The sequence below is a fragment of the Malaclemys terrapin genome, chromosome 3 (genome assembly GCF_027887155.1).
Source record: "Malaclemys terrapin pileata isolate rMalTer1 chromosome 3, rMalTer1.hap1, whole genome shotgun sequence".
Lineage (NCBI taxonomy): Eukaryota > Metazoa > Chordata > Testudines > Emydidae > Malaclemys > Malaclemys terrapin.
In genome coordinates this window covers 63,808,629-63,828,627 of record NC_071507.1, presented here as the reverse complement: position 1 = coordinate 63,828,627, position 19,999 = coordinate 63,808,629, and the positions used below count along the sequence as shown (strand labels likewise).

Sequence of the window (19,999 nt, the reverse complement as noted above, 5' to 3'; positions counted from 1 at the left end):
GTGTTGTTTACCAATAGGCCCAAAGTGGTGCACGTGGACAGAAGGAGCGCCACGTGATCCCGCACCTGCAACCAGTAGCTGCCCTTGACCAACCAGTCGTCCAGATAGGGGAAGATCTGGACTCCCCAGCACCTCAAATAGGCCACCACCACCAACATACACTTCATGAATACCCTGGGGGTAGTGGACAGGCCAAACGGGAGGACCATAAATTGGTAGTGTTCCTGCCCCACCGTGAAACGGAGGAAGCATCTGTGCCCCTCGAATATATGAATGTGGAAGTACTCATCCTGCAGATACAGGGAGGCCAGGGAGACGATGCGGAACTCGAGCTTTACCATGTACTGGTTCAGGCCTTGCAGGTCCAAGATGGGCCTGAGTCCTACTTTGGCCTTCGGGATAAGGAAATAGTGGAGTAGTACCCCTTGTCTTTGAACTCCCCCAGTACCGCTTCCACCGCTCCTAGGCACAGGAGCCGCCCCACCTCCTGCTCGAGCAGAGCCTCATGCGAGGGGTCCCCCAGGAGGGACGGGGCGGGAGGTGGTTGGGCAGGGAGGAAGTAAACTGGAGAGTGTAGGCCTGGGAGATGGTCTTGATGACCCATCGGCCTGAGGTCAGCCACGACCACTCCGGGAGGAAAGCACACAACTGATTGGAGAAGGGAAGCTTTATTGAGGGTGGATCCCTGATGAGAACTGGCATGGTGCCCCTGGGCATCCTGTCAAAACCGCCTTTTCCCCGCTTGCTTGCCCTTGGAGGACCCAGGCTGGGGGGCAGGCAGACACTGCCTTTGTGGGCACCTCTTATAGTCCCGCGACTTCTTATAAGCAGTCTTGTATTTTGACTGGGTGGCCTGAGTGGGAGTCTGCTGTGGCTTGAACTTAGGTTTAGCCAGAGCCGGAACATAGAGACCCAGAGTCTGGAGAGTTGTGCGGGAGTCTTTCAGGCCATGCAGCTTTGTATCCGTTTGTTCTGCAAACAGAGCTTTGCGGTCAAACGGAAGGTCCTGCAGAGAGGTCTGGGCCTCGCTGGACAGCCCAGAGAACAGGAGCCCTGACGCCCTTCTCATGGACATCGTGGAGGCCATGGACCACGTGGCATGTCCGCTGCATCCGAAGCTGCCTGCAGGGTTGCCCTGGCAGCCGCTGTGCCCTCCTCCACCAGCGCTTTGAACTCCTTCCTGTCATGCTCCCGGAAGGAGTAGTCGAAGTTGAGCAGGGAACCCCATAGACTGAACTCATATTGGCCCAGGAGAGCCTGGTGGTTTGCCACCCATAACTGGAAGCTCAAGGATGAATAAATTTTTCTTCCAAATGAGTCCAGCCTCCTTGAATCTTTATTTTTCAGGGTAGGGGCTGGTTGGCCCTGCCATCCCCTGTGGTTGACCAATTTTACCACCAGGGAGTTAGGAGCAGGGTGGGTTATAAGTATTCATGCCCCTTGGCGGGTACAAAATACTTGCATTCCGCGCTCTTAGAGATGGGGGCCAATGAGGCCAGGGCTTGCCACAGGGCATTTGAAATTTTTGCCACCCCTTCGTGGAGAGGCAAGGCCACCCTGACTGGTGCCAAGGAGGACAGTACATTAAACAGGGAGTCCAAGGGCTCCTCCATCTCCTCTGTTTGGAGGTGGAGGATTGATGCCACCCTTTTTAAGAGCTCTTCAGTGGACCCTAAAGTCCTCCTGCGGGACGGAGAGGCCGTAATCGCCTCATCCAGGGAAGGTGAGGAGGCCGGAGCGGTACTTTGTGTCCACCGGCACAAGAGGGTCCACCACCTGGTCGGTCTCTGGGCATGGTGTGGAAGATGTACGTCCCACCGACTCCTTCCCTTGGAGGTCTGGAGAGGGAGGCCGATGGTCCTTCTGAGGCTCCAGCCACCAAGCGAGCCCCCACCGGGGGCTGCGTCAGGGGCCACGGTGTCACTGCACCTACTGTGGCACTGGCAGAGCTGGCTGTTCGGCCTGGCCCATCGATGGACGACTACAAAGGGAGGTTGGGCTGACATACGACCTGCCACTGTCCCTGGACCGGGAGGAGCAGCGGCGCCAGGAGCGATGCCGACCATGGGACCACAATCCCAACATGGAGGACCGGCACCGTCGGTAACAGCTGTTCCGCGATCAGCTCCAGCAGGCGGACCCGTGATGGCAAGATGCCGGTGATCGACGCCTGGGGCTGTGGAGGCGGTGCTGTGGCAAGGTCCTGGAGCAAGATGATGAACGGGAACGACGTCGACGTTCATGCTGTGACCAGCTGCGTAGCCTCTCCGAGACGAGGACCTTTGGTGTCATCTGCCTCGGTTCCATCGTTGTTTGCTCCTCGAGGCGGAGTGGAGCCAAGAGTCTCAGTCAGACGGAACCCAACCAGACAGCCTAGTGGGCGTCAAGGGCGATCCACATGGACTTTGCCCTGAACGGATGCTGGGTGGCAAACAGCATCGGGAACGTTCCCTCAACCGAGACCGGTACCAAGCCAGGGGCGACTGCGGAGATCCCAGCAGCGGCTTGCCTTTAGAGTGTGGGGCCGACATAACATCCCAGGCCGCCTGCAGGGCCTCCAGTGTGGAGGACATCTGGACATCCAGGGAGGCCTGCTCCGAATGGGCTGGGCTACTCCACTTGACTTGAGTCAGAGGCCTAGAGGCCGGTGGGGATCGAGGACTGCCCAACATGGGTCTAGCCTCTGTCCTGGGTTTACTCCCATGCCGCGGCAAAGGCGGCCTCTTCCTACCCTTCTTGGCATGCCCCGTGGACGTAGAACGGTGCCGACTAGTCAGTGGCGCTGAAGGTTCACCATGCACCGACACCAAGGTGCCTAGTGCCGACTCAGAGCAGCGCCCTGGAGCCGGGGTCAGCGCCGACTCCATCAGAATAGCCTGGAGCCTGATGTCCCGTTCTCTCTTGGTCCGAGGCTTAAACGACTTGCAAATCTTGCAGCGATCGCGGAGATGGGTTTCCCCCAAACAGCGTAAACAGTCCATGTGCAGATCACTCACTGGCATAGGTCGCCTACAAGTGTTGCACGACTTAAAATCCAGGGCACGCCCTAGCCCAGGCGCTCTAGCTAAACTAAACTAACTACAGGTACCATACACCGAACAAACAAAAAGTTTTTGGGACGAGGTACAGCAAAGCTGGAGCAGATCAGTTCCAAAGCACCTTCACTGATGGCAAGAAGGAACTGAGGGTGGGGGAGCGCACAGCCCCCCTTATACTGCGCCATGGAGGCGCCACTCCAGGAGTTGCTAGGGCACTCCCCTACGGATACTGCTAGGGGGAAAATTTCCAGCACCGGTGCACATGGCGAGCACGCACATCTATTGTGGAATACACATGAGCAATCACTCGAAGCACTTACTTCTCTACTGCTGTTACATCTGTGTCTCTCATCACCTGTGCAGAATTTCAAAGCTGGTTAAAATGAAATACTTATTTGAAATTAAATAATGAAAATTTAGAAAAATATATTTTTGATCACCATAAGTTTATTTTAAATGATTTAACAAATAAAAAATGTTAGATTTATGCAAGCAAACATTTTAACGCTTTAATTTTTGACAAACTGTACAAATGAAAACCATCACACTACAGGTTTAATGGCTCAGGGAGCATTCAGGGTGGGCATGTATGCGGCTGTGACACACCGAGCGAGTCCAATTCCTGAGACCAGGGTTCAGATCTTCTGGTTCTTCAGAGCAGGGCAGCTGCTAAATGATTTAACACAAATAGTTACTGGATCACAATACAATGAAAGAAAGGCCATTTCAAATCATGTAAGTGACCTCAAAATGTCTGGTCCAGGTGTCAGGCCACAGAGCCTTACCGATTAGTCTTCTTCTTCAAAAGTGAGTTGACAGATTTTCTCCCTTGCTTAGTGAGGTGGTATCCACATGTGTTTATACAATACAGTATGAGACCATTTAAGTACAGGTGTAATACAACAGTAATTACAAACCACAGGACATGAAACAAAGTCAACTCTATTCACACTTTCTGCATTTCAAACAATGGAAGCAATCAAAATCATGCATTACATTTGAAATAAACTTTTAGTTTCAATTCTTCTGCAAGAGTGTCCGTTTCCTTAAGTTCTGAATGGGTTTTCTTGAGCTTGTCTCACAGGCTAGTCATGGAATGTTACTGATGGAAACGTGTGAACTGGAAACCATCCAAAAATGGTAAAGAATAAAAGACAAAAAAAACAAAAACAACCAAATCACACATTATGAGATTCCATTTTAATGGCAGAGTACAGAAAAGAAATAGGTGAAATTTCACAAGAAAAACACTTTACACAATCCAGTATGTACAGAATAAAGTGTGTGTCTGGTTTTTGGTAAAACAAGTGTAAGCTTTAGTCAGTATCTACTGTAGGATGCAAAATACTCCCATATTAAACTGAAACAAAGAATATACATAACAAAATCCCAGCACTGGCTCCTCAAATATTGAGACTGGCTGGGTCCATTTCAACCCACTGGGCTCTCTGCTGAGCTTTCAGCAGTTACTGAAGCTAGCTTGTTAGCTTCCAAACTACTGTCAGCAGTTTTTGTCTTGCTCTGAACAATGCACAATCCATTGTTCTCCTTTGCAGGTGTTTCCTTGAGCTCTGGGAGGACAGTTTCAATGCATCCAGCAGCCTGGTTTTCCACACTGTCTCCATCACAGCTCAATGATGGCATTTCAGAAATGTCTGCTGTGCTATCTTTGCTCTCCTCCACTTGCAGAAGGATCTCAGAGATTGGAGGAATGCCCTGTATTTCTAGAACTGGCATGCCCACTTCTGTAGTGTCACTATTTGATAAGCGTGACTCAAGGTGTGGGACAGCTGATTCAGAGATCAGGGTGCAAAATTTGTCTTCTTGATCACCAGAAGTTAATGCAACAAAATCAATAATCTCTGGTTCATCCACTGGCTGCTCAATGCTCAGTTCACTGGTTTTGCTGGGCTCCAGCTCGATGGATGCAATGGTTTCTAATTTGGGGAGATCTTCAGTATCCTCATTTAGAATTCCTGCTGTTAGGATACCAAGATGTTCACGTTCCACTTCAATGTCCCCCAAACTGAAATCAATGCTTTCTAACTCCAACTCTGCTTTCAGGATGGGAGTGTCACTAGGTTTCACATCTTCTGGCTTTAAGGAATCTTTCTCATTTTCCATATTAAAATTTAGCGTGAGAGTTTCTGATTGTTCAAAGCTAAATTCTGAGTAAGTGGTGTTAAGGTCAAAGTCATTAGCTGCTGAGGTACTTAAGACCTCTTGGTTTATTTCTGTGTGGGTAAGGGTCCCTCCTCCAAGACGACCCATACTGAAGTCTGCTGGTAGAGCATCTAGTGGCTCTTGAACCATATCAGATTGAGCACTAGAAAAGTCAACACCTCCTATTTCTAATGCATCTTTTTCTGCAGTAAAATTCCCTAACTTTATATCTGATTCAGGGCCTCTCAATGTATTATTTTCAACATCATACATTAATTCTAAGCTGGAATTGGGTTCAAGAGTGTTTGCAGTGCAGGCGCTGACTAGCTCTGTGACACCCTGCTCCTGGTGGTGGCTGTCTAACGTCACACAGCTTGAATGTTCATGCCTGAGCTCTTCTTGTACCACTAATATGCTATTTTTCATTTCTACATTGGTGAGACACGTGACAGAGACGTTGACTTCATTAGAACCATTGTTTATTTCTGGATTATCTACCGTTTGAGTATATGGTAGTTCCTGACTACTTTGTGACTGAGAACTAACCAAGATGACCTGTTCGTTTTTATTACTAGTTTGGGAGGAGTCCAATTCACTTGGGCATTTTGCTGTCAATTCTGAAACCCTATTTTGGATCTCTGAAGTCTGGAGGGCTTCATCAATAACTGCTGACTGAGACCTTTCCAAGTCTACATTTTCCAGTTTTACACCTTGTAAGGATGCATCATGTTCTATCACTATCGCTACTGAAACTTTTTCCTCACTGACTTTACCTGATGTGTCTAGTCGTTCAGGAACCAATTCACTCTGAACATATGGCAACTCTGGGCTGTCAATTTCTGTATTAGTTTTACAGCTGTCATCACTTAATTTTTTCTCTGTTAAACTGGGATCTCCCACCTTGTGGATTTTATTGGGTCTTTCAGGTAACTGGTTCCGTGGGTGTCTGAGACTAAGTTCAAACTGAGCTCCTGTTAATTCTGAGTCTTCCATCTCTATATCTTTTTTAGAAGTATTAGATACATCTGCTTTGGTATCCACAGTACTGTCTCTCTTCTCCTCTCTGGTTTTCCCTTGGACCTCAATTATTTGTGGATCTTGGGATTCCTGGCAGGCCTCTTGTTCTCCACTTGTTCTACCCATCTCTCTCATTTCTATAGCTTTCTGGACATGAGTGACAGTTTTAATTTCTGACGACTGTGTGACTGACACTTCTGGCATCTGAGGGTCTGGTGTTTTCTTACTAATTTCTGCCTGATCAATAGTTTCCATTTCTACCTCAGTCTCCCAAGGAACTGAAGCAATTACTGCTTGATCTTTAGACTGTGTGATTTCCTCCTCTCTGGATTTGGCTTGAAAGTCTGATCCAAGAACATTTTGGGATTCATAGCTCACCTCCCCCCGACCCCTGTTTGGGATTTCAGTGCTCTTTTCTGTATAGGGTGTTGAAGTCTCCTGGACTTCTACTTTCTCAGGTTCTGAGGCCCCCCCATCTGAGTGGACCTGACTAATCTCTGAGTAAGCAGCTATATTCTGGAAAGTTTCTTTCATGGAAGATGGACTGTTACTTGGTTTAGAGTTTGCTGGCATGTCTGTGCTTCTCTCTGTTTTTGCTATGTTAAGGTTATCTCCATTTGGAACTGGGGAACTTGCAAGTTTGCTATCAGATGAATTCTTTCCACCATTACTGTAGAAGATATCATAGAGGTCTTTAGCATTTGCAGTGGCCAGACAAGAGTTCCGTTTCTCTATTTTTTTAGCCTGCTCACTAAAAACAGTAGAAGGTGGTGGTGGAGGGGGGCGCACCAGCATTGCCAGCATTTCCTGGTCACTCTCAGATACCCCTGGTGCCACTTCATCTGCTGGGATGACTGCTGTCTGTTTAGCTTGGGGTGGAATTGAGGGTGGAGGGGGAGGTGGCTTTTCAGATGATTCATTCTTCTCTGGCACTTTCATATCCTCCTGTGCCCCTTTCAAAATTACCTCCTCTCCCCCAAACGCTTTTGAGATTATATCTGGAGGCAGCAGAACATCTGCATTGGATTCTTTCACCACAGGTAGTGGTTTGGTGGTGGCACCAGAGGATTTTATAGACAAAAAAGTGTTCAAAGGTGCTGGTTTGCTTACTGTTGCAGTTGCAGACTTCCTGAAAATCATGGTAGGGACTGGCAGATTGGGTCGAATTTTTGCTTGTGTTGAAGTGGAAGCGACTGGCGTCCAGGGGCTAGTGTGTGGTATAACCGTCTTCCCAGAGAGTTTAATTTCAATGGGCTTGGCATGGGGTTTCCCAGATTGAGACTTGCCCTCCTCCTTATCTTTACTTCCTTCAACACTCTCCTCCTTTGGGGGAGCTGCAACTGCTCCTTGATTTTTATCCTCTCGCTCATTCTTTTTCCAGCTGAACTTTCCAAAGGAAGATTGAGTTGGCGATTCCTTTTTCGAGTCCTCCTTCTTCTCTTCCTTTTTTTCTTCCTTCTTCTCTTCCTTTTTTGAGTCCTCCTTCTTCTCTTCCTTCTTTTCTTCCTTCTTTTCTTCCTTCTTCAATTTAAGCTTAATACCAAGTTTCCGCCCAGCAGTATCCATTTTGGCCTGAGTACTACCAGTTTCACTAACCCCTTCTCCCAGCTCTGGAGTGCTCTTTGTTTCTTCTTTTTTTGCCACTTTTGCCTTCTTCTCATCTTTCTCCTCTTTTTGCTTTTCTCCCAGTTTCCGTTTCATCTCGTTCTGTCGCCTGCGCTCTGTTTCCAAGACCACAGCCAACCCAGCCTGACGGTCCAGGTTTCTCCTCTCTTCATAGAGTGGATTCTCATCCACATGTTTCTGTGAAAAGAAATGGCACAATCTCAGCAGCTGTTACTAAAGAAATAAAACTTTGCTCTACAATGGTTCTGACTTGCCAGTTCAACATTGTTAGGAGAATAGAGATCTTCTTCCTACCAAGAAACAGGAAATAAGGGTTTCACACCCAGAATTCTGCAACTCAATGCTAAGAAAACATTAAAATTACATCCTATATTCTACTGAAATGTTTGAAAGTCAGCACTGGGATTAAAGCCTGACTTCAGTACCACACAAATGAACGAGCCTCTATATAAGCTGGTAAATTCTATTTCTTGTTCTTAGTGTGTTTAATTTGTTAAGTAGTAAAAGGTCACACTACTCAACCATGAGGCAAGTATTATTTCAAAGGGAAGGAAAAGAGAGAATCAGAGGTTAACCAAGGAATGGCTCACTGCTGGTACAGCAGGTACCAACCTTGTATTTCTCATTGTGGGGATGACTTTTCACATGTTGCTCTCCTGAGATTTGATCTCCGAAAAATTCATGACAGAGCTGGCAATAATATCCAGTGATGGGAATCAGAAACTCAGAGCCTGAAAAGGCAAAAGAAAATAGAGACATAAAACAGAAGAAAATGCCTAACCTTAATAAAAGCCGGAAAAAAATCCATGACAAGTACCAGTGATGTAGAATCTCCAGCAACGTTCCTATTCATGCTCTTGGAATTGGACAAACTATTCTTTACACTTCCAGTATAGGAACTTGCCAGGAATACTCCTTAGATTTAATACATCCTATCTTCAGCATCATGGCTGGGAGAATTATTTTCAATTCTTTCCCTCATCCACTACCATTTCTTAAAATATTAAGCTGCTAGTACTTGTGCTTTTTATCTGCTTTCTCATCTCCAACATGAAGTCCATTCAAATACTAACCACCACCTAAAACTGCAAAGCCTTCTAAAGGAAAGCACTCAAAATCCACAATGCACGCCTGGGAAAAAAGGCAACTTTCTCTATAAAGCTTAATTCATTACATCTTTGTGCCCACAGGAAACAACCTACTGTAACCTAACATATAGCAGAGCCTTCCTCCAATGCCATTATTCAAAACACCAGATTGAGAAGATTATGTACAAGATAGTAAATCAATTCCTAGCAGGACTGTTATGTACATCACTTGTGTGCAGTAGGATTTTTTTATCCAAACATTATACCTTCCCAATTCACCATAAATCCTTTCCTCTGGTCTCTGTCACTCGAACCCAACAAGTTTACATCACAGGCCTCTCAGGAGCACTTCCCAGGACCAAAGCAAATATATAAAGGAAAGTTACAGGCTTCAGAGCAGCTAAAATACCCAAAACACTAAATTTTGCAACCTTTTTCTTACTCCCAATGCTTCAGCAACAGATCATCTCAGAACATCTGGAGAGAAGGAAACAAACCACCTAACGCTTTGAAGAAGCAACCACCACAAAAGTCAAATGTTAAAAACAGCTTATATTTCCCTACAATCTCACTCCATGCTCTTCTAAACTTGAATAATCAGGGAATGAAACATTCCCACCTAACTTGGAATGGTTACCATACTCCTCCCATACATAGCAAGGTTTTACACACAATCTAAAACCACAATCAAAACCTTTGGACTTCCTCTCCCAGAGCAGCTGGAACCTGCTGGAGGGCAGATCAAGATCATATGTAGGAGAAAAGGAAGTAATGTTACCTTTGGCGGGAACCGTTATCTTATCGATGCGTTTTACGAAGTCTTGTTTGGTCTCACTCTGAGTCTTCGAAGCCCAAGGTCTGTTGTAAGGATCCAGGGTCTATTTGCATAGTGACAGAGGCATACAAACTCATTCATCACACTAACAAGTCAAATACACCTTTTTTGTTTTTTCTTTTTACATCACTTTAATACAGTGAGAACCAAAATCAGAATACAAATATGTACAAGAACTATGTTCTATTCCCTTTTCCCTTCCCTCTTTGTCATTTGTTATAAAGAAAATAACCTGTGAAAAGGTAACAGATAAATTAGATCAAGTAGGTGGTGTTCGAAATGCAAATTTTAAAAACTGGTGCCCTACTGAACTAGATACAAAAGCCCCATTTACGCTAATTAAAAAGTTACACAAACTGCTGAAGCTTTACATTAAGCAAATTACATTAGGCAATTGCTCTTGAGTTCAATATTACTTCAGGCTCTCTTGCAAAGGGTAATTTTGTGACTGATCCTTCAGCATGTAATTCCTTATAACATGAAATCTACTTAATGAAGAAGGCTTGACACATACCTGTCTGTGTTTCTTATTGTGCATATGTGTAAAAAAGTCAAACATGGTCCCGCAGATGGTATTGCAGTCTTTGCACCAGTGGTTCCCTGCGTCATAATATTCATAAATATTGGCCAACTGGAAAGGATGCTTGGACGACTGAGAAGAGGATTCTGCAGGCTTGGGACTTTTACCTCTGGACTTTTCATTTGTTGTTTTTGACTCCTAAATGGAACACAAGGAAATATTTCTTTAAGACACAGAAGGACACATGGTGTGTTGGAACTCAAAACCTGCCTCCAGCAGAGACCATACACACACAAAAAATATATATCACCTGCTAGTCAAGGCTCAGGCTAAGTCCACCGTTTCAGTGAGCTGGCTCTGCAGACTCAGATGCTGTGTGGCCAATGAAGAGCTTCCAATAAGATTCCCAGATGTAATGGCTAGATAGTAGGTATGTAATCAAGGAACCAAATGAGCAAATACCCCCAGGGCAAGCATCCTCCCACTTCATGGGGTAAGTGTATGTACCCGAGTGGTGCCAGTTAGAGTACCAGCTAAACATTGCCAGGAGTATCTAAAAAACTCCCTACTGCCATACTGTGGTTATTGTAAAAATAACTTGAATCAGTTAACTCAAAACTATTTAACAGGCAAAGAATAACACCCTGCAAAGCTAAACAAGTGCCTTGTATTTTCCAACAGGCTCATGGTTTCCAAGGAGCCAGAAAGAAGCCTTTTTTACCCAAGTTTATGTGGTACAACGTGTGTCTTGTGCTTAGATACAGCCTGGAACAGACGCTAGCACTTTTTACGCACTTGAAGTCTATGCTGATGGACACTGACCTGTAAAGGCCTAAGTCCTACAGCAGAAGAACCCCACCATTTTTAAAAGTAAACAAAATGAGTATCTTAAATCAGGAACCTGAGGTACAGGTGAAAATCTGAGAGTGAAAAAAATCAAACAATACCCAAGAGGGACATAAGATTGAGTCAGCATTGGACAAAGACCTGTAGATATTGCCATTTGGTAAATACAGAATTTGGGTGAAACAGCATCATATGATCATTTCTAATCTGTGCAACTGCCTCAAAAATTAACATTTTACAGTAATTGAGCTGGCACAAAGCATGGATCTGTTGCACCATCTCCAAGTTATTCAGTTCCCAGTGCCAAACAAATCGAACTATATGACCACTCCATATCTTCTCATTAGTGATCCCTACTTGAAGTTCTCTTTGATAATGGAGCCGGAAGAGATCTACACACCCAGTGGCTACTTCCGTAACTACTGACTACTCAGGAACAGAGCGAACATAGCATTCTCTCACCGAGAGAATGTAGAGGGCAACACACGATCTGTCAAAAGAGCAAGAAAGTGTATCCATGATATCTAAAAAGTGGGATTGCTTATGCTGTTCATTTTATATACACTCTCATATTTGTGGTCCTATAAGGCATTGTGTGTATAGCAGGGACAGACCCCAATAAGTCACATCCCTTTGGAATGATCATATTGACCCAATGACAGATGGCCATCATTTCTCACCTCCTTTTATGCTTCTTCGCTTTAGCAGAAAGTGAGCAGCATGCAGATCACAGGATCTCTCTTCAATACCAACAGAAACCATAAAGGAAAAAAGCTAATGCAGGAGAACAGCCTTATTGTTTAACAGGCAATACTGTAAAGTTGGTGCTTCACTTCTTTACCACTCATTTTATGTTTTCACCTTCCATATTTGAAGAGGGTTTGTGCCACCACACACTGACTATCCAGTCTCAGCAGACAGATGGATTGTAAAGTATTGCCACAGAGACAGACACACTCATGCCATGGAGAGTTTTTTTCAGCCCTGCCCAAGGCCAAGAAAAATGTTCAGAATCTTCATGTCAGATTAGAAAAGGCCACAACCAATTTTTCCTCTTTCTTTTTATTAAAAAGTTACCAATCGGAACGCCTAGGTGAATCTAAGAGATTAATCCCAGTATTTCGTGTACCTTTAAGAATATACCATGTTCCTGGTGAGGGTGTAGAATTTTCCAAGTTAAAATGGGCAACCATTAAAAGGAAATCAGTTGACTATGAGTAGACAGAGTACAAACAACATAAGACAAAGTAATAAAGAGTGGAATGCTCCATAGTCTGAACTGCCGCACCCCCATCAACCCCTTTGCAAAATACACAATATGGTCACACCTACAAAACAAAAAACAAAACAAACCAAATTTATGGTGAATACCATCTCCCCTCCAAATATATGTTACCCATTCAGAAAGTTGGCTCATACATCTCCCAAACATATACATCCCCCTTCAGAGGCTGTTGTACATGTGACCTACATAAAAGTTTTAGGACTGTCCCCTGGAATGTAAGTAATCTATTCTGGGGTTACTGTTACCCCTTTAAATGTAGAGAGCCCATATGAAGAGTGATGGCATTCCCCGAAAGTGAACAGGCATGTATGTATGTGTGCACCGATAATGTCATATACAAATGTTAGCTTAGTAAGTCTTGCCCTGATGTCCTAGGGAGTGGCTGGGAACAGACGCCTCCCCAGAGCCCTCTTCTCAAAGAGAGGAAATCATTTAACACCAAGTCTAAGATTTTACCTTATTGGAGAAGGGCGTTTTCTCCAGACCTTTTGCATTCTCTGACTTGCTGTTTTTTTCGGCGGATTCTTTAGTTTCCATGGATGGTTTCCGGGGTTTTTCAAAAATGTTTATCCCCAGGATCTGGGCTACCTTGTCAAGCTCAGATTGCTTCTTCTCTGCTGCATCAGACTCCTTGTGCAGCTCAGAAATCTCCTTCATAATGTTTTCTTGTAGCCGGTTCACCTCTGCTAATAAAGGGTCTTTGTGCCCATCCTTCTCCCGCCTTTTCTTCCGCAGCATCTCCCCTGAGCCAAACGAGGAGGTAGAGGAGTAGGAAGCGCAAGAGGAAAATCATGTTAAAACATGTACAATTATTCCAGTCAGATAATTAACTGTTAAATTTATAAAATACCTAGGAAATATCTACGTTAAGAGTTTTTGACCAGAAAGGAAAGAAGGATGAAGCTGTGCTCTTGGGAAATAGGCACAATGGACACAGCTCACACCCCAAGAGAGAAACTTAAATTTCCCTCTTACTGTGTGACCAAACAAGCAGTCCTTGGTTTTCCTTGCATTGCTCCACAAATGGCTCTCAAACTCTATCCTGAAGGACTCTTTTTCCTGGGGTGAAGGAACAATTCAATCTTTTGTTGGTTAAACAAAAGTTTGAAATTACTCAAAAATATGTTTGACTCTGTTAAAAGATTGCTTGCACTGTTGTTGTATTCATGTTGGTTCCAGGATATGGGAGAGATAAGATAGCAAGGTAATATCTTTTACTGGACCAACGTCTGTTGGTGGAAGGTACTAACTTTCAAGCTACACAGAACTTTTCTTCAGGTCTGGGGAAGGAAATCAGAGTGTCTGCACTAAATACAGGTTAACATAGATTGTAATTGTATTTAGCTCAGACACTTGGATTTCCTTCCCCAGACCTGAAGAAGAGCTCTGTGTAGCAAAAACACTTGTACCTTCCACCAGCAGAAACCGGTCCAATAAAAGATATTACCTCAACTATCTTGTCTCCCCAAAGAGGAATTTATCCTTTCTCTCCAGATTAGATTTACTAAAAACAAGTGAGTGAAAGGCAAACTGACAGGCCCCCTTTTCTGCTACATTAACATGCTGCAATGTACAAAGTGAAGTAAACTTAATTTGTCAAGTTGCTCAATGGCACATTTCAGAAAGTTGGGCACAAGTCCTGGCCTACACACTTTGGGTCAGTACAAAGAGATTCCAATTCCAAAGGCAGTGTAAGCAACTGCTAGTTACAGAATGGCTGCTTCATTTTCCTACATGCATGATGGTAATGCAGTTACAGTCACTGCTTTCTAAAAAAAATTCTGGGGTGGGAAAAAATTAAATCTCATATTCTAGACTATTATTTTTGATCTGTACTTATTCTGATTTGTACGAAGGGCCTTTGGAGCACATCCTGGGAGAAAAGGGAAGGAAGAGAATAAGCATTATGTACCTTGTTGTTTACGAAGTCTATCTAATTCAGTCTTCAGATAATAGAGCTTCTTCTGCCTTGCTTCTCTGTCATTCTTCAGTTTCTCTCTCTCTTCTATGACCTAAAAAGATTGGGAAGAGAAGGGCATGAAACTCCCACCTCCTTCCAGCACAGATAAAACAATACTGCAAAAGTGATTACTAGGACCCCTTTGCAGTTAATTGGATGTCAGTCACTTATTCTAATCACTGTTCTCAAAATAATCTTTTGTTATTTATATTAAAAAGTTAACAAATCCACTCCTTTTTTAGCATTTTTAGGTTACTTTTTGTATCTGTGTCAATTTTTCAATCCAACGAAAACCCAAGAAAAAGAAGTCACCACTGTATCTAGACTTGAAATGCATTAACTCTTGTTGCTGCTACTGCACTGGTAAATGCAGTTACTCTCAGAAAATCTAGTTTAACTTTTTAAATAATTCAATCATCAGTAAGTTATGGGAGAGAGTACAAGGCTCATGTTAATCCACTGCAAGCCAATGACATTCATTTGTAGAGTATGGCCTTTTGGCAGAGAATAAACCAAATCCATTAGTTTACAAACTCTTTTTTACATTATGACTGGGATTTTCAAAAGCACTCAGGTGTTGGCCTACTGATTTCACTGAGTGCAGAGTTAGTCCAAGGTAGAGCCCTTTTGAAAATCCTTCACTATATCTTCACAGCATGCACACTTCAATGAAAACAAATGAAAAACTGCCTGTCTAGCCCTACGTCTAGCTTTCACCACTTACACCCTCCTTGGCTTTAACAATTTAGTTTTTGTTTCAGTGCTACCAAACAGTTTGTAATGCTCTGTGTTTTGAAGCACAACCCACATCTGTTGAGTCCCTGGATGTTGTCAGTTTCTTGTATAACACAGCTAGAGACGGGGACTGGGGAAGTCACAGTGCCTATTTTCAATGTTTTCTAAATGGAAACCTATTTACAATGTTCCTCCTGTTCTAAGGAAAACATTTACAATGAAATTGTAAGCTTTGTTTCAACTTCTCCTCATCCCCTCCAGCTTTGTTTTTTAACAGACCCACCAGGTTTTGTTACCTAGGAGAATCTGGCAGCATCCAAAGACTCTCCAAGAGTTCATCACTGGTCCCTCCCATACAAAAAACAAAATGGGATACAAGTTAACATTAAGAAGTCTTAACCTTGTTGTAACCACAAAGTGCTGAAAGGATATCATCAGTTTGAGAACCAGTCAAATTTTAAGAGTGAAGTATTTTCAGGTCCCCCAACAATCAAAAGTGGTATGCTACTTTTATTCTAGGAGTGCTTTATCGGTAGGAATATCTGTACTTTATGCTGGCAAAGAACTCCTAGCATAGATGCAGCCATACCACCAAAGCTGTGCTTTATTCCAGTACACTAAGACCCTGTCCCAACAAGCTGGTAAAAGCATAGTTTTGCCACTATAACTGCATCAACACTAAGGGCTTCTGCCAGTACAGCTATGTCAGCCAGGGATCACACCTCTTCACACTATATAGCTATGCTGGCAGAAGTCTATAGCACAAATACAGGAAAATATGATTGTAAGGCTATTTTTAAAACATTTTTCAATCCTTGATCCTATGTGAAAGGCCCACACAAACAGGCAATCTGACTATACAAAAGATATAGTGAAATTAACTATTCAAAAAATGCTGTCAAATGCACTAAGTAAATTTAAAAAGCAAAGAACAATATTTTTTCCTATAATCTCCTCTACTTCTTAGAACCTTTGGAGATACTTGAAACAAATGTAGCAAATTTTTTTTTTGAAAAATGTGATGTTTAATCTGGTCCTTTAATACCTATTTAAGAATTTCTAATGGATCCAGCACTGTGCTATCACTACACTGTATTTAAAAAAAAAAAAAAAAAAAAATCAGAAAAGCTTGTTTACCTTCAAAGGCTCAACAGTTCCCCATCTCACCAGAAAATAGTCTTTTCTCTAACAACTATTTTTCCTGCTGATACATAAAAAACTCACCTACTACTGTCAATACTCCAAGCTCCTCTAACGTTTTAAGCATAACACAGTGGTCTTCATGTATTCCTCAGCCATTTCTTAGCTAGCTGCAGATGATCAGCTTTGCATCTCCCTCCCGAACTGCTCAGCAACAGCCCAAGAGCATATGACTTGTTGCAGCTTAAGTGAATTCAGTGTAAATATTGTTAAACGGCAAGCACACAGAAAAACATGCCTCTGAAGATGAAAAGCCAATTATTTCATCAGAGCATCAGCAGCAACTAGCAATCTAACCAAGAAACCTTGCTGTGTCAAAAGGGATTGAAAAACAAACACAGATACAAGTTATGATTCTCAATTTGAGTGGTTTAGCCAAATATTTATAATTCCAAATAATACACTCACCTTCTGCTTTTGAGCTGCCCGATTTTTTTCATCGGAGATCTTTTCCGTGGTACTTTTGAGTGGGCGTGTGGCAAGTCGAAGGGGCATTTTGGAGTAAGTGGTAGTGGTGATGGGGATGTGCATGAGCACAGAGTCACCTCTCTTGATATTCGGGGCACCTTTGCCCATAGAAACTGTCTCAATCACCCGGAGGTTTGGGCGTGTGGGATTTGCTGGCATTGCCATTGTGAGAAGCCCATGAGCCTCTGGCAGTGTAGGGTTACGCTGCTGGGGAGGGGGGTACATGGGCCAGCCAGAGGCTGCATAAGCCATATAGTGCCCATATGCATCATAGCCGTGAGGGGCTATTGTGGGAGATGGATAGTTTTGCGGCATCTGAGCTGCAGTGAATTGTGGATAGTTTGGAATTTGGTATTGGGAAACAGAGGCAGGGGGCAAACTGGCAGGAGCAGGCGGCGCAGAAGGGATTAGAGACACAGAAGGAACAGACTGTTCTGGTGGGCAAGCAGGTATCTCCTGACCCACAGCTTTGCTTTGAGAGTATTCTGATTTCTGGAGAGAGGATGTCTCTTTGGATGGCTGGAAAGAGCCAGGAGGTGATGCAGAGCGCTGCTGGCTTGACTCTGGAGAACGAGTGTCACTCCGGCTGCGGCGCATCTCCCAGGATTCCAGTCGGCGGGCATCTGAAGAGCGACGATCAGGAGAATGAGATGCCAGCTTTTTGCCATGGAGGCGTTCCTGTGTGCGAACAGCCAGTTTGCCAATTTCAGCCACCCCAATGTCAAGCCCAATGGTTTTGAGCAAGTCATGAATCTTTGCATATTCTGTGTTGGACTCTTCCAGAGAATCTAGTTTTACAGCTGGAGAAGGAGGGAGACTGACTTTCTGGTTTGTAACTTCACTCCCACAACTCACTGGGGGCTTTTGAACAGAGGAAGATTCTGTTTTTGAGTCTTCATCCTCATCACCATAAAGAAATTTTTCTTCATCCTCAATGTCAGGAAAGCTGCGCCTTCTCTTTTCTTGAGCACTGGCAGAATCAGCCATCATGCCCAGAATGCGGGAGAAGCCACTGCCATCCTGACTGGCCCTCTCATGAGGGAGCAGGAAGTCAGTATGACGGTCTGCAGGCTCTGATTTTGGGTCCAACTTCTCCTTGTGACTTAAGAAGTTTCCGAACTTCTTTTCAAATGTAAAGTTGTCATTGGGAAGCCCAGGAAGTGAACTCCATTCATATACACCATCATTCAACTCCTTGTTTGCCGACTCCACAGAGTCTGTGTTAAACCGTTTGAGAAAGTTCTCCACTTCAGAGGCAAAAGGAGTGCTGCTGCTGCTCTGGGACAAAGATGAATGACTTGAAAGAAGAGGGAGATCTTTGCTGGATGGAGAGCTGCTTGGAAAGCCCTCAAGCTGAAAAAGAAAAGAATGTTTATTACAGCACCCCAAAAGGGGGATAAGCATCTCAGAATACAAATAAAAAGACATGGTCACTTCACCTGAAGAGTTTACAATCAAAAATTTAGAAAAGACAACACATGAGAGCAACAAACCATGGAAAGGGAACAAAGGAAAAGAAGGTAAGTATTATAAAAAAGATCATGTAGTTACTTGGGAAGTCATGAAGATGTTTTCATGGGTGCTTAAGAGAATACACATGCACAATCACTTAGCATTTTATTACAAGTTCTCAGCAGCCTCACAAATTGAAGTTTTCTTCTGTGAACTTCTATGAGATAGAGAGCTAAGCCACAGGTTTTAATCATGTATCTAAATAGAGCAATCTCAAATACAGGTAAGACTGTGTGGATTGGGACTATTGTCAATCACTTATATACAGGGTATACATGTAACTCATTCTCCCTTGAATAAGGCTTCCTCTAATATATCTAGCAGAGACCCTTCACTTTCAGAGTATCCTCTACTACAACCACCACCACTACAAAACCAAAGCAGATCAATATGAGATTTTGGTTGAAGTGATGTACTGAAACCTGAGGCAATGCCAAGCGTCCCTTTTATCACAATAATGCTAAATGCATACCAATGAGCTTTTATTGCTAGCCTTAATTGGTGACTGAACTATGTAATCTTATTTCTCATAACAAACATGATTGAGCCTGATCAGTACTTGAATGGGAGACCAATTAAAAATGCAAGATATTGTAAAAAGTAATACTGATACTCAGTAGGTGGCTCTCTTCACTGAGCCATTTCTAATCTAATCTAACAATCCATGTCAAAACGTTAGATTGGAAATTATTTAGTGAAGAGTTCTAGGGGCACTGTAGCTGGAGGTGCCACTCAACTAATATACTGACTTGCTTGTATTACTAAAGATACTATACCACTTTCTGTAAAACTTGGCACTGATCCCAGTGCCCTGGCTAAATTGCAGCCAGGGCATTTCATTCTGCCTTCCTAAATTCTGTTTCCGTACAAGAGTCTTCTTAACTGCCCTAACTATCGTGTGGCACTACCATGAACTGCTGAATATCTGCAAAGTTACACCCTCCAACCCAGATGCGGATGCACCATTTATTCCTGATTGTATACCCATCCACTCAGCTATCATAGCTTTAACATAATGCAAAATTCAACACACACACAAACAGGCAATGCAAAGATTCAGGTTCTGACACATGACCTAGTCACGTTACATGTGTTTAATATCTTTTATTCCTCCTTTTCCTCTCTAAATATACAGGTTTAATATATTTAAGTTATTACATGTATACTGTACCAGCAAATATATAATACGTGCATCTTGGCTGAGTTAATGTTGCCGCTATTTGGCCTTTCGCATCTCCTGACTTAACACTTATTTAACTGTGGGGAATTTCTTTAGAATTTCAGCTCATGTGTGTGTGTTTAAGGGGTAGGGGAGGGAGTATATCTTAATTCTGGACCTATGCAGGCTATGATAGTGACCCCACTAGATGGCACTAAAGCACAAGATTTCCCCACACAGCTATCACTTCTCTGGACAATCCTTGGTAGAGTTCCACCCTGCACGTAAATGAAGATGTTTAAAAGGAGGACACAGAGATCTGATGCCCTGAGACATAATAAACTAGGGGAAGTGGCCACAAGTGGTCCTAAGGTACAGAATCATAGAATGTCAGGGTTGGAAGGGACCTCAGGAGGTCATCTAGTCCAACCCCCTGCTCAAAGTAGGACCAATCCCCAGACAGATTTTTGCCCCAGATCCTTAAATGGCCCCCTCAAGGATTGGATTTACAACCCTGGGTTTAGCAGGCCAATGCTCAAACCACTGA

General features: G+C 43.6%; 1 protein-coding gene across 1 annotated transcript in view; it reads right to left on the bottom strand.

The window, feature by feature from the left end:
* Positions 1–3,465: 3,465 nt before the first annotated feature.
* ZNF318 (zinc finger protein 318) overlaps positions 3,466–19,999 on the bottom strand; it is a 31,993-nt gene continuing 15,459 nt past the window's right edge. The window contains exons 4-10 of the mRNA XM_054021599.1: positions 16,722–18,134; positions 14,331–14,430; positions 12,875–13,161; positions 10,282–10,485; positions 9,711–9,810; positions 8,457–8,575; positions 3,466–8,021 (exon numbers count right to left, since the gene is read on the bottom strand). Coding sequence (XP_053877574.1) covers positions 4,470–8,021; positions 8,457–8,575; positions 9,711–9,810; positions 10,282–10,485; positions 12,875–13,161; positions 14,331–14,430; positions 16,722–18,134 — 5,775 coding nt within the window. The 3' untranslated portion in view covers positions 3,466–4,469. The remainder of the gene's footprint in view (positions 8,022–8,456; positions 8,576–9,710; positions 9,811–10,281; positions 10,486–12,874; positions 13,162–14,330; positions 14,431–16,721; positions 18,135–19,999) is intronic.